The sequence below is a fragment of the Bos grunniens genome, chromosome 5, assembly GCF_055505025.1.
Source record: "Bos grunniens cultivar Pamir isolate PY7600 chromosome 5, Bosgru_T2T1.0, whole genome shotgun sequence".
Classification (NCBI taxonomy): domain Eukaryota; kingdom Metazoa; phylum Chordata; class Mammalia; order Artiodactyla; family Bovidae; genus Bos; species Bos grunniens.
In genome coordinates, this window is record NC_141169.1 from 94,627,703 (window position 1) to 94,647,598 (window position 19,896).

General features: G+C 37.2%; 1 protein-coding gene across 1 annotated transcript in view; it reads left to right on the forward strand.

Moving 5' to 3' along the window:
- Positions 1-1,222: 1,222 nt before the first annotated feature.
- Positions 1,223-19,896, forward strand: part of SLC15A5 (solute carrier family 15 member 5) — a 96,788-nt gene continuing 78,114 nt past the window's right edge. Inside the window, 3 exon segments of the mRNA XM_086404076.1 lie at positions 1,223-1,583; positions 4,119-4,341; positions 15,980-16,149. Of these exon segments, the coding sequence (XP_086260202.1) occupies positions 1,223-1,583; positions 4,119-4,341; positions 15,980-16,149 (754 nt within the window).

A 19,896-nucleotide genomic window follows, 5' to 3' on the forward strand; every position in this document is an offset into this window, starting at 1 on the left:
GATAAGAAATTGCATGATTACTCCACACAAAGGAAAAACAAGGCATTGTTAACCAAAGGGGGAGAAGCAGTGCTGAGCTGGTGAAGATAGCCACCATCCCAATCAGACCCTTAGAGGAGGCAGACACAAAGAGTTTTGCACCCAATCTCTCAGGTCAAAGAATCACAGTCAGAAGTCTTTGTCAGTCTTCAGCTTTCGACTCCAATATGAAAATAACATTTCTGTACTCACCCCCTATGTTTTGAATTATTATGACTTTGACCCAATAATTCTACTCCCTTGTCTTCCTATGTCCTTCTGCTAAACTCCTAACTGTTAAAATGTTATCTTTTTACTGCTGCTTTTTTAGCTTAATTTGTGCTCTCCTGCTTTCCAAAATAGAATGTTAACATCCATTCAACCAGCTGGAGGGTCAGGGTGATACCAGAGTCGATACTCCCCAAAGCATGTGTAGGATAGCTGCTGTACCCCTCTTGCTGACTAATAATGAATCAAATAGCGCCTTTTCATTCTGATTTCCTCTGAGAGACTGTTCTACAAGCATGGGGTCAACTTAAAGGAACACGGTTTTTGTTTAAAAATTTCTCCTTTCATTAGTGCACTTAAATTACTTTCTTGCAAACTCTGCTTGTTACCTAAATGTACTAGCACTTTTGTTACCTAATTAGCTTTCTTATCAGAATTCCAACCAAAAATAACAAGAAATGTAATAATGATAAGGTGTCCTGCCCCCTCCAAACAGATTTCCTTTCGCGCTTTATCTCTAGGTACTGTTCTGGCTTGTTTTAATTAAAGTATCAGAAATTATTAGACTCAAATTATTTCTTGATCTAGTGCTCAAATTCTCCTGAAAAACTGCTTCTTCTGCCTCCGTATTTAAACCTTTATCAGTGTGAGGCAGATGAGTTTCCACATGTATGAAACTGGATTCATGTAATTCAGTATAAATTTTAGAGGAAAAGCCTAATTTAGCCTCTAAGTAATTAGACAAACAAATCGGATTTGGCCACACTGAGCTACTATGGTTTAAATACTCATGTCTCTTCTCAGGTTCTCTTGGATCATCAAAATGAACATTAAGGTGCAAAAAAAGCCTTATGAAATTTAGCATGGAGTTGTGAAATTCAAAGCAAAGATCTTATTTATTTTTTCGTAAGAGAGATGGGGGCAAAAATCACCAAGTTCAAACCACTAACTTAAGTAGTATTCAAGGAGGGTAGTCATGTCTGTTACAGGCTTTAAAAACACCGATGAGAGGGTGCCTTTAAATCCCAGCATTGAGAAGGAGAAAACCATAAGACATATTGGTTATTTGTTTTCCTCATACTCTGTGAAAAAAATTCAGGTTGGAATCTGTTTACTTCTAGTAGAGCTGTGTGAGAGGTTCACTTTATTTGAAGTCGTCTGCAATACCATTCCCTTCTGTACTGTCAAGCTTGGTTATGGCAATTACCAGGCCGCCATTTTGAACTTGTGTCTTATTGGAGCGTCAATCCTTACCCGGGTGTTTGCAGGTTGGCTTGCTGATGTCTGCCTAGGAAGAAACAAGCTGGTCCATATTTGCTTATTTCTGCATTTTCTAGGTGAGTGTCCACTTCTGACTGGATTGTTTTACAACTTATTTTAGTGGATTTTTATTAGAATGTTTGATTTACATTATTCCCACCTTGTTTTTAGCATAAAGTGTAATAAATGAGCCTAGAATGTTGTTTCAATTTATTTTATTCTCTGTATAATTTGAGGGATACTAGTAAGTGTGTATGTATGTATGTGTGTCTCTGTGTGTTAGAAGTTGCTTTGATACCTTTATCATTGCATTGATTATATTTTATATTAATTATCTCTTCAAATGTCTGTCTTCTGTAGAATGCCCTCCTTTTCCCCCTTCCTATCACAAGCCCAAATTTGTGACAAATTCTATGTGAAATGTGATGTTTATTTGCTTCACAATTAAAATGAAATGTGCTAAAAAGGTGTTTTGAAGTTCATGTAGAATAACTGAGAAACATTTTCATGAAAAAAATGATCTTTTAATTAGTCATATAGTAATTAAGATTGCATTTGATACATGATTTCCATGTTATGAGCTATGGTTACCTGCTAAAAAAATGAGTGAATTTAACACTATCCTGGGCTACTTTACATAACAAAAAAAGAAATATATCCTTAAAATTTTGGGAGCAAAGTGATTGTAAGCAATATTGGTAAAATATCAAGTTTGTTTGATAAGGTATAGAGACCAAGTTGATGAACAGTTTAGAAATTTAGACTGTGAGGTTCAACATGGTCTTCTAGACACAAAGGAGTTACTGAAGATGAGATGAACACGTTTGGGAAATCTTCCAATAAACAATCACAGTGAGAGGTTAGAGAAAACAGAAAATCTCTGGATGCTGGTCTAGTTGATGGAGAAGTATCAATTCAGGAAAGAGCATAAAACAACAACAACAAAAAACCTCATCGACTAAATAAGAGCACAAATATGAGGGAAGGACAGAAATTAACTCCAAGTTCTGAGCTGAGAAACTTAGGAAGGTACTTCATCAAAACCAACCAGTGCAGCAGAAATGCAGTTTTGGGTGAGAGGGAAGATGATGAGGAAGTGATGGGTAGCAGATACTCAGCCTATGTACATTTATATCAGATGGCCAAGTACCATTCACTAAATCGATCAGCGTGTGATTCAAACTTGTAAACTGCTTCAGTTCTGTGAAACATAAACTAAGTCACTGCATGGCAAATATTCATTCACCATTCCACAAATGTTTCTCATTGACTACTAGGCATTGTTCCAGATTCTGGAATGTAATAGAGAAGAAGGCAGTCTCTTTTCTTATGAAGCTAACTTTCTCAAATGGGACACGAGAAAATCAAGAAATAGCTATTTTGTTGGGTGGTAATGCACAATGATGAAAAATAAAGCTGGGGGAGTGGACAGGACAGACTAGATAGTGACAAGGCTGCTCTTCTGTATCAGGGAATATTTTCTGATGAGGAGGCATTTAAGCATGATTTACTCTTTTTTACTTGGTAACAGACTACATAGCAGTATACATATACATCAGTGCCAATCACCTTTGCAGATAAGATCATCTATATCATTTTTCTAGATTCCACATGTATGTATTGATATACGGTATTTGTTTCTCTCTTTCTGACTTACTTCACCCTGTATGATAGTCTCTAGGTTCATATGTGCCTCTACAAATGACCCAACTTAATTCCTTTTTATGGCTGAGTAATACTTCATTGTATATTGTGTACCACATGTTCTTTATCCATTCCTCTGTTGATGGACATCAGGAAATTAAAAAAAACAGGGGATATATGTATATGTATGTGTAGATGTAGAGCTGATTCACTTTGCTATACAGTGGAAACTAACACAATATTGTAAAGTAACTATACTCCAACAAAAAATTTAAAAAAGAAAAATATAAGCAATTCACGTTAAAAAAAAAAACCAAAAGTTTTCTTTAACAGGCTTCTGAGTTGCTTAAGATCATAGCGTTTTCTGTCTCTATTGATTAAGAACAAATAACCGTTGTGAAAGATGGTTTTCTCTGAGGGGTGGGAGTGCAGACATCTTTAATATCTCACATCAGGTGTTTCTGAATTGTTTTAATTTTGTTTAAATGGACTTGATTTGTTCTCCCCCAAACCCTTCTCCCATATGGACTACCACATAACACTGAGCAGAGTTGCATGTGCCGTACAATAGGTCCTTGTTGATTATCTGTTTTAAACATAGCAGTGTGTGTATATGTATGGCTGAGTCCCTTTGCTACTCACCTAAAACTATCAGAACATTGTTAATCGGTTATACTCCAATACAAAATAAAAAGTTCCTCCCAAATGGACATGATTTGTTTATATATTCTGAGAGGTGGTTTGAGTTTGAGGGAAAAATAAACTAGGACTCTGGATTCATTAAAAACACATATTGAGGGAAATACTTACTTTTAGGAAAATTATATTGCCTCCAGAATTGCCATGATTAATATTTTAATAAGACTATCACAAGACGAGGCTACATTCAGAAGAAAAACTTTATTTCTGGTGTGCTTTGGTGAGTCAGTGGTCTATGCATATTTATTTCTCTTTTTCTCCATCTACAGGCACTGCTTTATTATCTGTGGCTGCCTTTCCCTTGGAGGATTTCTACATGGGCACTCACCATCTGATTAACAACGTACCCAAAAAAGAGCAGACAAGGCTGTTTCACGTAGCACTGTTGACCGTCTGCCTCGGCACAGGAGGAATCAGAGCTGTAGTCTGTCCATTGGGTGCTTACAGCCTTCAGGAGTGTGGATCCCAGAAACAAACATCCCTTTTTAACTGGTAAGTAGAGCTAGCTAGGAGAGAAAACAGGCTTATAACATCCTTTTCCTTTTGTGCATTTCTCATTGTTTGCTCTCTGGGTCCATTTTAATGGCAGTCATTCAGCCTTTGCCATTGATTGGGCTGGGTGACAGTGAGATAAGACCTGTGACAGTGATTAAGCCAGTAGTCCCAGGAGCCTATGAGTCAGGTATAGACCAATACAGCTTAATGGCACCTTCTTGAAACACATCGATGAATTTGTCCTCCACATAAACAAGTGTGAGATGGTGTGTCGTATTGAATAGAAGATGGTTTTGGAGCCAAACAGGCCTTGGTGGAAATCTCAGGTCTACACAATTGCCTGATCTTAGTAATGTCATTTATTCTTTATGAGTTTAACCATTTCTGAAGGGTTATCATAATACCTCTTCTTGGATTTTCTTAGAAGTAATAATATGTATATTGCTGGTAGAGAACATGGCATATAGCAGTAATCAATAACTTGTTTTTCTTAGTTATGTCTACATTGTAATAGACTAATTCGGCAGGGATTATAAATTCAGCAAGAAGATGAGAAGGATGGAAGAATTTTACTTCTTAAATATCCATTAAAGCATCAACCAACATCTCTATTTCACATTCACTCCACCCCCAGCACCTGACAGAATTTCTAGTCCATAGAAATCAAACCACATTTCTATGAGTCTTTCTCTCCCAGTGAGTTCTTTTACAGTGTTATGTGTTTCTAAAGAACCAATTTTAATTATCAAATGCAAATTCAAGAAAAAAATTGAAATTTTGATCTTAAGAAAATGTAGTTCAACACTTAGTAGAGAACTTTGTTGTTATTGTCATTCATTAATGGATATCAGATATATCTGAGATATGTTGTCTTTCTTTCTCTTCTCTGTGAAATGAGTTAGCAACATTTTTCTAAAATATTGCGTTTTCCACCAGTGTTAGCAATAGATAAAAGCAAAGCAGAAATAGGATCAGACAAAATGTCTAAAGAGAACTCATATTTAAAGCATTAAATGAAAAAATTATAATAAATATTATTTAGGTATTATTACATGTAGTTATCTGAGACATTTCCTTTTTTCTTTCTGTCTTTCTTTCTTCCTTCCTTTTCTTTTCCCCACCCTCCTGCCATATTATATTAATATTACAAAGCACTCAGGCCTATTTTGGATTAAGTCCAGACGAAAGAGAATAATGCTATTTTACCAAAGGTGGAAGGAACTCTACTTCTTACAGCAAATTCTGCCTCCTTGACCTGCCCAAAGGAGAAAGAAAAATCTTTCTTTTTTATTCTATTCGGAGGTTTTAATCCTTAATTAGCAGCATCATTTTGATTAAATAAGACTCTGGAGGATTAAGACTAGAGAGCAATCAGTTGTTCTGAAAGATAGCTCTGGAGAATTTATTGTACTGTGGTCTTAGTCATTCAGAATTGTGTTTAATCAAAGTGACATTTCTCAGCGTTGATTACAAAGGAGACATTATATGAATGAAATATTTCCTCGGGGAAACGGAGGGGACACCCAATGGGTTTGTGCTTTAGGACATTGGAAAGGGGGATGAGGAATAGGGTGAAAATGAATTTCTGGAGCCAGGCCACATTTAAGATGAACACCTTTAGATTGGGTTACTTATTATTTTCTGATTTCATTAAAATCTCCAATAAAGGGATAATGCAACATTTTTTTTAAATTAAGGGTTCTGAGAAAGGGATATAAAGAATCAGAATGTTATTCTTTAACATGATGAAAGACTGTAGAAATAATAAGCTCCTTGAAGGCTGAAGATGGTTGTTTTTTCTTTCTCAGTTCAAATACTAAACTATGGAAAAACTTTTATGAACAGCTGCTTGTTGCAGTTTATAGAAATGAATGTTCATTCTATTCTTGTACATACTGCAGGGGTTGGTGGCAAGATGGATAGAACCCCTGCTGGGCAGCCAGGCAGCTGGCGGGAACCCGGCTGTGTCACTTAGGTGTCTTAGGTTTTCAGCAAGTTTCTTCACCTCTCAAAGCCCCGGGTCCCTCAGCCACAGAATGTGGATGCTTTGGAGGGCTGTTGTGGAGTTTTTATGCAACGTACCAGGGCACATTATAGGTTTTCAAATCAGGGTAGCTATGACCAATGTTATTCAATGACGAGTAAGTCATCAGCTAAAGTCATTGTCCAACTTCTGGGAAAGAGGAAGGCCATTTAGGAGAAGGTCATCTTTAAAATGAGCCGTTCCTTGATTTATCATCTATTTCTTCAAGTCAAAAATGCCCCTAGAAATGACAAGCGTAGTTAATATAATGAATTTCAGTAGTGGCTTTTGAAAAAGCAACATACCACTTGAATCCATAACCACTTGAAGGTTGCATCCAGTTCCGGTTTCAGCACAGATGTCAGATGTTCATAGTTACGGGACCCTTAATGAGATGTGTCATTGCATCTCTACCACCTAACGATCATGTGAAATAGTGTAGACTGGAAGTCTCAGGCACTGAAAGCACCACTTCCGAGTGGAGCTGCCAAATGTAGGTGAGAAAACCTCTCCCAGCCAACATCACCATCTGGTACTGGATTATCCTCAAATATGTACCTCATTGAAAGAATAAAGCTAAGCTCCCTGAAATCAAGAGGCACAGTAATCTGCCAACTTCTGCTCGTGCCATCACCCAGAACTGAACCTGGCTCTTTCAGTATTTTCCAAACGCTGAGGTGTACAATTAAGAGTTACCATACTGGAGATCATATGAGTAAATACACCTGTGCAGAATCTTTTCCGGAAGCAAACTGAATGGTGAATAATTAAGTCTGTTCATGACCGTAATTTTAAATCCTACCACAGTTAAACTTAAATCTTGCTCCCTCACGTCTCTACTTTGGGTTTCCCTGGTGGCTCAGATGGTACAGAATCTGTCCACAATGCAAGAGACCTAGGTTCTATCTCTGGGTTGGGAAGATCCCCTGGAGAAGGGAATAGCAGCCCACTCCAGTATTCTTGCCTGGATAATTCCATGGACAGAGAAGCCTGGTGGGCTACAGTTTATGAGATCGCAAAGAGTCAGACATGACTGAGCGACTAACACTCACTCATATTTTTGCTTACTTCACGTGATAATTTGCATCCCGTCTGCATATCATAGCCTGTTGTGAACCAGTTGCCAGAGTGAATTCTACATGCTGTAAAGGCTCAAATAGGATATTGGTAAATTTCTTGTAAAAGTCTAGAGACTGAATTATTCCATCCCTGAAATTTTGATTATCTGGTACTCAGTTTGACTCTACATAATATATGTCTCCTACTAAACTGTTCTGATTTAAAATACTTGCTCAAATTTAATATTTTTTATCTTAGGAAAATACTAGAGGTAAAAATCATTATCCCACAGCCTTTTTTTTCAAACCTGTTGTAATATTTTACTAAAGTATTGTCTGAGAGAAAGTGAAAGTTAGTCACTTAGTTGTGTCTGACTCTTTGTAACCCCATGGACTGTAGCCCACCAGACTCTTCTGTCCATGGGATTCTCCAGGCAAGAATACTGGAGTGGGTTGCCATTCCCTTCTCCAGGGCATCTTCCCAACCCAGGGATCAAACCTGGGTCTCCTGCATTTCAGGTGGATTCTTTACCAGCTAAGCCACCAGGGAGTATTAGAGTATTGTCTGAAAGAAGTGATTCTCAAACCTAGATGTCCAGGAAAGCTTAAAAATACTGATGCCTGGATCCTGCCACCAGAAATTCTGATCATGTTAATTTGAGGTGGGAACCAGAGGCTTTTTTTTAAAGCTGCCTAAGTAGTCAGGTTTGAGAACCACTGCTCTCAAGCAGTGTTGCCTGATTTTAAGAATCATTTGAGGATTTTGTTAAAAAATGTTCCCCATAACTCTACTTAATGCAGTGTGATGACTTGAATGGAAAGGAAATTCAAAAGGGAGAGGGTATATGTATGTGTATGGTTGATTCATTTTGCAGAACAGTAGTAATTAACACAACATTGTAAAGTAATGATATGCCAATAAAAATTAATTAAAAAACAAAACAAACAAACAGAAAACACTGCCCATGTCCCGACCTCCAACTTCTCAGATCAGAATTTCCTGGGAGCATAGCTGGGGAATGTGCATTTTTACCAAGTGCTTCAGAATTTTGAAAACAGTTCGAGAGACGTAAGAAAAGAGAATTCCACACATGGTCTGGATTTTTGAAAAGAAATAGAGCTAAACACTAATGGAAGCACTTATTTTGTACGAAGATGCTTCAGAAAATTTTGGTGATTCATGACAGTTTTTCTTTACCACTCCAGAAATCTACCTGATTGAGAAAGCCTACCTAATCCTTTAGGAGAAAAACAAAATATGAAATTACACAATTCTGCAATGGTAAAATCATAATTTACAAGATACATTTCAGCTAACAAAATCAAAACAGTTCTTGGCACAGTCTTATTAGAACTCATTTCTTATTAGTACTCACTAACATGGACATAACTCTTTTTATTGCTTTGCTTTATTGTGCTTCACAGGGAATAGAATTTTTAAGTTCATAAATTTATAAATTTTTATGAATTGTAAATTTCGTAAAATTTACAAATTGCAAGTTAATGACAGCCTTGTGTGTAGCAAGTCTATTGGTGCCGTTTTTTCCAACAGCCTTTGCTGACTTTGTGTCTCTGAAGCATCTGATAATTCTCACAGTATGTAAACTTCATTATTATTATTTTATTTATTATGGTGATCTGTGATCAGTGATCCTTGATGTTACTACCACCATGCACTCAAGGCTCAGATGATGGTTAGTATTATTTAGCAATAAAATATTTTTAAATTAAGGTAAGCATATTATTTTTTTAGGCATAATGCTATAGCACATTCAATGCATTATAGCGCAGTATAAACATAACTTTTATATACACTGGAAAACCAAAAAGTTTTTGCAACTTCATGCCCCCTGTTATATCTTGGTGGTCTGAAACCAGACCCATAGTATTGATATCTTCAAGGTATGCTTGCACTCAGAATATCTTCTAAGTTGAATACTGAGGAATAGCTTGTAAACTATTAAACTATTAAAAAACCACTAGACCTTCCAAAATTCTATTTGCCTGGGCTCCAGCCAAGTTTAACAAATGTGCCCACTCAACGTAGTAACAACAGGCACCTCCTCTGTTATCTTTGCCAAAATTGTCAGCATTCAGAAAACACTCAGAATTTCTCTCTGACATACAATGATAAACTAAAAAATATTGAGAAAAAGGAAAAAAAAAAAAAAAAGAAATTTCTTACATTTCTTACTGATCCTGCAGCCTCCCGCTTTTTCTTAAGGCCTGTATGGTGGCTTTTAACCTGTAGGTGCGTCAATAGTGACTTACTATCATCAATAAACATGCAGTGGTTCAAAGATCTTAAACTCAGAAAATGAGAAAATGATACACCTTTTTTTTAAAAAAGCAACAGAGTAAATTTGAAGACCTAGTGGGCTTTATCAGGTCATTCATGAATTGGGGAGCATCTCTTCTAACAACCAGAATGGTGCTTTGAGGGGTTGTACGAAATGGAAGCCTTTTGTAGGAAGAAGGATAGGGCATGGGAACTATTAGAAAAAGAAAATAAAGCATTATTTTTGGGTCAGGATATCTTCTTTTGGGAGTGGGTATTGGGAAGGGAATGGCAACGGTTGCACCACATAGATTGCTGCTTTTTCTCCTGAGGGATGGAGAGGTTCACAAGACAGATGACTTCATTGATGCTGACCAGAAAATTCCAGACTGGTTGATTACCTTTCTGGGGAGGCTCAAAACTTCAAGTAAGTCATGTATCTAAGTCTAGGTTTGGTATCATGGACTTTAGCCCAAGTGACATTATTTTGGGCCTGGTTTTCTCTTCAACAGCATTAACAACTGTTAAAATTGGGATGTTGACAGAAGAAAGGGAAATAAAGACAGAAAGGGAATGAGAGCAAGTTAGAAGAGTGAGAGGCAGGGAGAGCAAAGAAAGAGAATGAAGCAGTCCCCTGAATTTCTTAATTAAAAATAAACCTTTTATTTAAATTTTGCTGCCTGTCCACCAAAATTAATGATCTTCTTTTATTAAGCTGTCTTTTCTTTAATAGCATTGTTGAAAAATACTTATAGATGAAAAGTAGGAAAAATTATATAAATGAATTTATTTACAAAACAAAAACAGACTCACTAATTTTGGAAACAAACTTATGGTTAAAGAGAAGAAACTTAGCAGGGAGGGATAAATTAGGAGCTTGGGATGAACACACAGATACTACTATATTACTATTGTTTAATTGTTCAGTCGTGTCCTATTCTTCTGCAATCCCATGGACTGTAGCCCTCCAGGCTCCTCTGTTCATGGGATTTCCCAAGCAAGAATACTGGAGCGGGTTGCCATTTCCTTCTCCAGGGGATCTCCCTGACCCAAGGCTCGAATCTGGATCCTGCATTGGCAGGTGGGTTCTTTAACACTGAGCCACCTGGGAAGCCCACAGAACTGTATTTATATAATAGATAATCAACAAGGACCTATTGTACAGCATGGGGAGCTCTACTCAGTATTCTGTAATAACCCAATGTGGGAAAAGAATCTGAAAAAGAATGAATATATGTACTATTTAACTGATTCACTATGCTGTATACTTGAAACCAACACAAACATTGTTAATCAACTATACTCCAATAATTTTAAGTAGAAACTGCAAAACTTCCTCTGGTCTCTCTTTCTCCAAGTTCATGTCAGCTAGGTTATTCTTTGAAGTATTTCAGTGGGCCAGTGGTCATGCTAAAAGAAGCAGTGGCTGACAACAGCTGCTGCTGCTGCTAAGTCACTTCAGTTGTGTCCAACTCTGTGTGACCCCATAGACGGCAGCCCACCAGGCTGCACCATCCCTGGGATTCTCCAGACAAGAACACTGGAGTGGGTTGCCATTTCCTTCTCCAATGCATGAAAGTGAAAAGTGAAAGGGAAGTCGCTCAGTCATGTCCAACTCTTCACGACCCCATGGACTGCAGCCCACCAGGCTCCTCCGCCCATGGGCTTTGCCAGGCAAGAGTACTGGCATGGGGTGCCATCGCTTTCTCTGATTGACAACAGCATCCACTATGAAATCAGCGCCCCACTGTTACATTGACTCTTCTAAACAGTTCAATTTTAACCCATTGAAGAGCCACAAATCCAGGTGAAGAGCCACCATAATCCTGGTGAATTATCTCAGTATCATTCCATGAAGAATAACATATTCTCTCTGAACTCTTAAAATTATCCACTAAGACTTGGGAGACCTGGAAGTTTTCCTCCCCTCTTTCATTATGTTCTCAAGTAGGATGGAAAGCCCATTTCAAACTGTTTCTCTTATAATCACTTAAAATAAGTCTGAAGCATGTCAAAATTGGTCAGTCTAAAAAATGACAAAACATTTGAGTGACTTTAAAAATTATTACTAAATATGTTTGTTAGCCATCTGTATGTCTTCTTTGGAGAAATGTCTATTTAGTTCTTTGGCCCATTTTTTGATTGGGTCATTTATTTTTCTGGAGTTGAGCTGTAGGAGTTGCTTGTATATTTTTGAGATTAGTTGTTTGTCAGTTGCTTCATTTGCTATTATTTTCTCCCATTCTGAAGGCTGTCTTTTCACCTTGCTGATAGTTTCCTTTGATGTGCAGAAGCTTTTAAGGTTAATTAGGTCCCATTTGTTTATTTTTGCTTTTATTTCCGATATTCTGGGAGGTGGGTCATAGAGGATCCTGCTGTGATGTATGTCAGAGAGTGTTTTGCCTATGTTCTCCTCTAGGAGTTTTATAGTTTCTGGTCTTGTGTTTAGATCTTTAATCCATTTTGAGTTTATTTTTGTGTATGGTGTTAGAAAGTGTTCTAGTTTCTTTCTTTTATAAGTGGTTGACCAGTTTTCCCAGCACCACTTGTTAAAGAGATTGTCTTTAATCCATTGTATATTCTTGCCTCCTTTGTCAAAGATAAGGTGTCCATATGTGCGTGGATTTATCTCTGGGCTTTCTATAGATCTATATTTCTGTCTTTGTGCCAATACCATGCTGTCTTGATAACTGTGGCTTTGTAGTAGAGCCTGAAGTCAGGTAGGTTGATTCCTCCAGTTCCACTCTTCTTTCTCAAGATCGCTTTGGTTATTCGAGGTTAGATGGCTAACAAACACATGAAAAGATGCTCAACATCACTCATTATCAGAGAAATGCAAATCAAGACCACTATGAGGTACCATTTCACACCAGTCAGAATGGCTGCGATCCAAAAGTCTACAAATAATAAATGTTGGAGAGGGTGTGGAGAAAAGGGAACCCTCTTACACTGTTGGTGGGAATGCAAACTAGTACAGCCACTATGGAGAACAGTGTGGAGATTCCTTAAAAAAACTGGAAATAGAACTGCCTTATGACCCAGCAATCCCACTGCTGGGCATAAACACTGAGGAAACCAGAAGGGAAAGAGACACGTGTACCCCAATGTTCATCGCAGCACTGTTTATAATAGCCAGGACATGGAAGCACCCTAGATGTCCATCAGCAGATGAATGGATAAGAAAGCTGTGGTACATATACACAATGGAGTATTACTCAGCCATTAAAAAGAATTCATTTGAATCAGTTCTAATGAGGTGGATGAAACTGGAGCCTATTATACAGAGTGAAGTAAGCCAGAAGGAAAAACACCAATACAGTATACTAACACATATATATGGAATTTAGAAAGATGATAACAATAACCCTGTGTATGAGACAGCAAAAGAGACACTGATGTATGGAACAGTCTTATGGACTCTGTGGGAGAGGGAGAGGGTGGGAAGATTTGGGAGAATGGCATTGAAACATGTAAAATATCATGTATGAAACGAGATGCCAGTCCAGGTTCAATGCATGATACTGGATGCTTGGGGCTAGTGCACTGGGATGACCCAGAGGGATGGTATGGGGAGGGAGGAAGAAGGAGGGTTCAGGATGGGGAGCACATGTATACCTGTGATGGATTCATTTTGATATTTGGCAAAACTAATACAATTATGTAAAGTTTAAAAATAAAATAAAATAAATTAAAAAAATTAAAATTATTACTAAATAAATTATGGCTAATTTTAAAAATTATTAATCCCAAAAGGTTTGCTAAATTTTGCAGCGATAAGGTTTTTCCCCTTTATTTGTATTCAACACTGTGGAATCATGAAGACCAAAAAAAAAATTACCATTTATATATACTCCCAATTATTTGCAGTTCCCAGTCTGTGTTTAAAAGTAGACTAAAGAAACATATTTTTACTGCTGCTTTCAATTTTCCTTAATCACTAGTATTTATTTTGCTTTAGTGCTTTGCTCTCTGACTTTCTGTGCGAGAGGTGCTTTATATATTCAATTTGCTAGTGAGCTATGAGATGAAAGGAGTCTTAATGGTGAGTTTGAAGACTGTGGATTTTTATTTCTTTTATTTTTTTTACAGTTGATACATATATAATTTTACCCTTAATTTTCTATGGCTTGTCCTGTCCATGGATCAACAAAGACATATATAAAACGTGATTGTACTGGGCAATTCTTTTAGAAAATTACACAATCAAATAGGTCGGGTGACATTTGTTAAAATACACTTAGTACTTTATGTGAAATCTCTTCCTATACAGAGATATTCAGCACTATAATTCTTTGGTTTATAACTATATTTCACAAGATGTAAGTCTTGGAAGAATTGTAATTTTCCTTGACCCTCTTTAAAGTAATTCCGTTTACATTCCCCAGTGGTGTACTGAAGAGTCTCAGGGAGTCCTCATGGATTTCTCTGCAATACTTAGCATTTGAAACAGTGTTTCTTAAAAATTAAAAGGACTATAACATTGCTTGCAGCTCCAGCTTCTCTTTGTTATTACCAGCCACAGTTCAAGTGTCCGGCTTGAAGAAGCATTAAAGATGACCTGAGGTAGAGCCAAGGGACTCTATCCCATTGTCCTAGAAAATTCTAACTTTGTACCTCCCCTGCATGGTGGTACATAAATCACTATTAGTAGGTTATAGTCAGTCAGCTTGCTGGGCATGACCATGCTTGACATTTGATTACTTTTCCAGGTCAGTTATGGAGAGTAGATGTTCAAGATTTTGAATGGGGTGGTCATTTCATGGGTGCATACATATTCAAAACTTAATTTGACAAGATGACATTGGTCAGACCACCATATGACCAATTTTAAGATGACTCTCAGACTCAGTGTACTGTTTCTATATGTACCCCTCTTCTTCTGCCAATAAAAGCTCTTGACCACTGATTGTCAGTGGAGGGGAGTCAGCCTTTGGACAGGAGTCTGCTCTCCCCCTTCCCTGGTTGTCGTGTCCGGGGTCTTTGTGACCCCATGGACTTAGCCTGCCAGACTCCTCTGTCTATGGGAATTCCCAGGCAAGAATACTGGAGTGGGTTGCCGTTTCCATCTCCAGGTAATCTTCCCTACCCAGGGATCAAACCCAGGTCTTCTGCACTGCAGGCAGATTCTTTACCAACTGAGCCAGCAGGGAAGCCCCCTGCCCTAGTTGCTGGCACCCAAAACAAAGCAATTTTTCCTTTCTACCAACTTTGCCTCTTTATTGGCTTTTGAGCAGTAAGCAACCAGACCCTGCTTAATAAGTATGTACTTAATAAGAAAGCTAATAAACAAAGATGCAGATGGCCAACAGGCATATGAAAAGATGCTCAACATATCTAATCATCAAGGAAATGCAAATCAAAACCACAATGAGATATTAATATTACTTCACACCCATCAGAACATCTATCATCAAACAGAACACAAATAACAAATGTTGGTAGGGATGTGGAAGAAAGGGAACCCTTGTGCACTATGGGTGGGAATGTAAATTGGTACAGCCACTGTGGAAAACAGCATGGAGGTTTCTCAAAAAATCACAAATAGAACTACCATATAACCCAGCAATTCCACTTCTGGGTAGATATATCTGAAAAAAAAAAAAAGAAAAACCAAACCACTAATTTTGAAAAGAATCATGCACCCCAATATTCATAGAAACATTATTTACAGTTTCCAAGTTATGGAAACAGCCTGTGTCCATCAACAGATGAATGAATAAAGGAGATGTGGCATATACATACAATGGAATACTACTTGGCATAAAAAAGAAAGAAATTTTGCCTTTTGCAGCAACATGGATGGAATACCCTCCAGGGTATTTTGTCAAGTGAAATAAGTCAGATAGAGAAAGACAAATACTGTATGATTTCACTTATATATAGAATCTAAAAAATGCAACAAACTAGTGAATATGACAAAAGAGAAGCAGACTCACAGTTGCAGAGAATGAACTAGTGGTTATGGGGCGGGGGAATATAGAGGCTGGGGGAGTGGGACATACAGACTGTTGTATGTAAGATAGCCTACAAGGATGTATTTATACAACATGGGGAATAGAGCCACTGTTTTGTAACAACTATAGATGGAGAATAACCTTGAAATTTTTTATAAAAATTTAAAAAATGGAATTTGAAAAAAGAAAGCTAATAAACAATATTTGCAAAATCTAGCTTGCCTCATATGCTACTACTTTATAGCTTATGTTTATTAAAAGAATTAGCAATTATTATATGAAGTTACTCAATGGCAATTTTATTTTTGTTTTTGATTCCCACGTTTTATTGAATCATGAACCTGAATGCAACTGTGGTCTTTCTGGGAATATCTTATATCCAATACTCAGAGGCCTGGGCCCTGGTTTTACTTATTCCTTTTATGTCTACACTTATGGCTCTGATAACTCTTTATATGATGCACTATAACCTGATTTACCAGCCAGAAAAATGTAAGTAAATCTCACTTTGCATTTTTTTGTTTGTTTGTTTTTATGGTTTTCTTGATGCATCTTCTTCCTCTTAGGTTCCCTATAATTTCACTTTCAACTCACAGAATTTATAGAGTCTGTCACTTACTTCATAAACAAAAGTAGAAAAAAATCATATATGATCCCTTCTATCTAGCTCTCAGCTTCAACAATTCTCAGTTCATTTCTACTCACTTTTTCCCCATCCCTATTGGTAGTTCTGAAGCAAGAACTAAATATCACAGTGCTTCATATGTGTGTATATAAAAAGAAGCTATTTATATGCTCAATACTTTAAAAATATAATCACAATGTCATTAACGCACACAGAGAATTTCTTAAGATGATCAAGTATCTGTTAAAAAATGTTTCCCTTTTAAAATCTGTTTATTTTGTTTTGTTTTATAATTTATTCAAATGAAATCCAAATAAGGCCCATATATTCCAAATGGCAGCTATGTCCCTTAAACCATATATATTCCCCCTTCATCTCTATTTCTCTCCTTTCTATATTTTTTTCCTTAAGAAATCTGAACATTTCACATAATCTGAATTTTGCTGATTTCATCCATTTAATGTCATCCAAAAGGTTTTCCCTTTTTATTTCCCCTAAAATGTCTGACAGACATAGATCCTTGATCAGATTCAGATCTGATCTGAATTCCTTCACAGATGATGTTAGGTACCTCACACTGTCTCATTATCTGCTTTTGCAGGGTCAATACCCATTGTTAATTTTTGTCTAAATCTATGATCCCACTGGGGGTTGCAGGTTGGTGATATTTTATATTTCTTCCTCTTTTATTAGCTGAAATATATTCTCAATAACTATTTCATTACACAGAAGTAGTTTGTGTAAGGAAAAAAAGATAAATGTCTAATTCTTTCCCTTTAATTTTAGATTTTCAAATTAATGAGGTGAACTTCAGTGTCTTCCAAAGATGATCTATTAGTTGTTTTTAACCTATTGTTAAAAACAACTAACAGGTCATCTATTAGTGACCCTGTGGACTGGACTGTAGCCCACCAGTCTTCTCTGTCCACAGGATTCACCCAGCAAGAATACTGGAGTGGGTTGCCATGCCCTCCTCCAGGGGATCCTCCCAACCCAGGAACTGAACCCGCATCTCCTATGTCTCCTGAATTGGCAAGGTGGGTTCTTTACCACTAGTGTCACCTGGGAAGCCCATAGATTCCATATATATGCATTACTATATAATATTTCTGTCTTACTTCACTCTTTATAATAGGCTTCAGGTTCATCCACTGCATTAGAACTGACTCAAATTCATATCTTCTTGTAGCTGAGTAATAGTCCACTTTATATATGTACTACAGTTTCTTCATCCATTCATGTGTCGATGGACATCTAGGTTGCTTCCATGGTCTACTGCTGTAAATAGTGCTGTGATGAACAGCACTACAAGGTTGCTGTTGTTCAGTTGCTAAGTCATGTCTGACTCTTTGTGACCCTGTGGACTGTAGCCCACCAGGCTCCTCTGTCCATGGGATTTCCCAGGCAAGAATACTAGAGTGAGTTGCCATTTCCTTCTCCAGGAGATCGTCCCAACCCAGGGATTGAACCCACACCTCCTGCATTTCAGGTGGATTCTTTGCCCTTGAGCCACTGGTAGAGCCCTTCCACGCACAAGACTTTTGTCTTTTTGCTTTGTCTTTTGCATAGTTTATGTTTGAAATAAAATTTACCTATCTTCTTTATGTTTCTAGATTTTGAACTTTGGTGAAAAAGTTTTCCTCACTCCCAGATTATAAAAGAATTCATTCATATTTCTTTTGGCATATATATATATATATATATATATATATATATATTTACCTTTATATTTGTGACCCATTTGGAAATTGTATTAGAATAAGTTTTAAGAGTGAACTCAATTTTATCTTTTTCCATATGACTGTCATATTATCCGGCCTCTTATTAAAAAGTGTATTTTTCCCACTGCTTTGAGATGCCACCTTCCTGTATACCACCACTTGCATTTCTGTAATTTCTGTTCTCTTCCTTTTATCAGTCACTCTCTTCATATTATCTCTCTTGTTTAAAAAAACTCTGATCTTAATTTCTAACATATTTTACTTTCAGTGGTACCTTCACTGTTACCCCTACTTATACCCCTTATCTATACAACTACCACTAATAGCAATGCAAGAAGTTATATTTTTAAAAATTAAGCACATTCACCACTGGTACTTCCTTTCACCCCATATCAGTGAAGTGGGCAAGAAGGGCACAGGGTTTCCTTTTACAGACTATACTCCACGGACTTTGTTTCTGCTCTTGCACCATCCGGAGCTTTACTTTTCCACCTAGCACGTTGTGTTGAAATGATCTATTTCTGAATACAGTTAAAAATTCATGTGTCAGTTTGGCAGAAACCAACACAATACTGTAAAGCAATTTTCCTTCAATTAAAAATCAGTGAAAGTCGCTCAGTCGTGTCCGACTCTGTGAACCCATGGACTATACAGTCTATGGAACTCTCCAGGCCAGAATACTGGAGTGGGTAGCCTTTTCCTTTCCCAAGGGATCTTCCCAACCCAGGGATCAAACCCAGGTCTCCGGCACTTCAGGCAGATTCTTTACCAGGTGAACCACAAGGGAAGCCCTCAATTAAAAATAAATACATTTAATTATAAAAGAAAATTCCTGTGTCGTATACATACTTGGAATATAGTAAATGTTCAGCATTTATTATTGTTAAACTGAGTGCAGAAGATGAGACATAATTGAATTTAATGAGTTGCCAAGACGTCACAGGCAATGGCTGATGTGGAACCAGAACCCAGATCTTACTTTTCTCAGGCTAGAGCTTGTTTTTTTTACACTACGTACTGAGGCAGTGAGACAGGGGAAACATTACCCTGGAAGTCTCTGCCTTGTTTCTCAGAGCTCTGTGTTCTGTCAGTCACAGCTGGGCAGTATACAGCCTCCTGCCAGTCTGTGGAATGGGTTCATTATGCAAAAAGATGTCTGAGAGATCCTCTCAGCCCCAAAAGGCAAAAAAGAGGAAAATGTAAAGGAAGTATAAACTTTTGTCAAAAGACCACTTTGGCATATTCTGGAGTATGTAACTGTCAAGTAATTCTGCTTTTGTGAATGTGTTAGTCACTCAGTCGAGTCTGACTGTTTGCAACACATGGACTGCAGCCTACCAGGCTCTTATGTCCATGGAATTTTCCAGGCAAGAATACTGGAGCAGGTTGCCATTTCCTACTCCAGGGCTTCTTCCCAAGCCAAGGATCAAACCTGGGTCTCCTGCATTGCAGGCAGATTCTTTACTTACTAAGCCAACAGGGAAGCTTATACATAATTTTTACATTCAGATTTTCTAAATAACTATTCAGCATCCAACCATTTGCTTCCTAATCTCCTATTGGAAAGTATATATTTATCTGAATAAAGAACTACAATTCTTCATGTAATACAAATTTAATCAGCTCGGTTTACTGCCAGACTACTGTAGTTCATATGCTATATATTTTAACATGTGATAAGGTAACCTTTCTTTGGCCAGTTACAAGAAAAAATTGTATTCGTTGCAGGTAAAGTTACAAAATGTTCACCAGCGGTTTACTTTACATAATACTCTATAAAATGAATATTTTGGAGTTGTTTTGCTTTGTTTTGTTTTATTTTTCAAAGTTATATAATCACCCAACTATGGTGAAGTAAAACTCTGTCTTCCCTTTAGAAAAGTATATCATCCT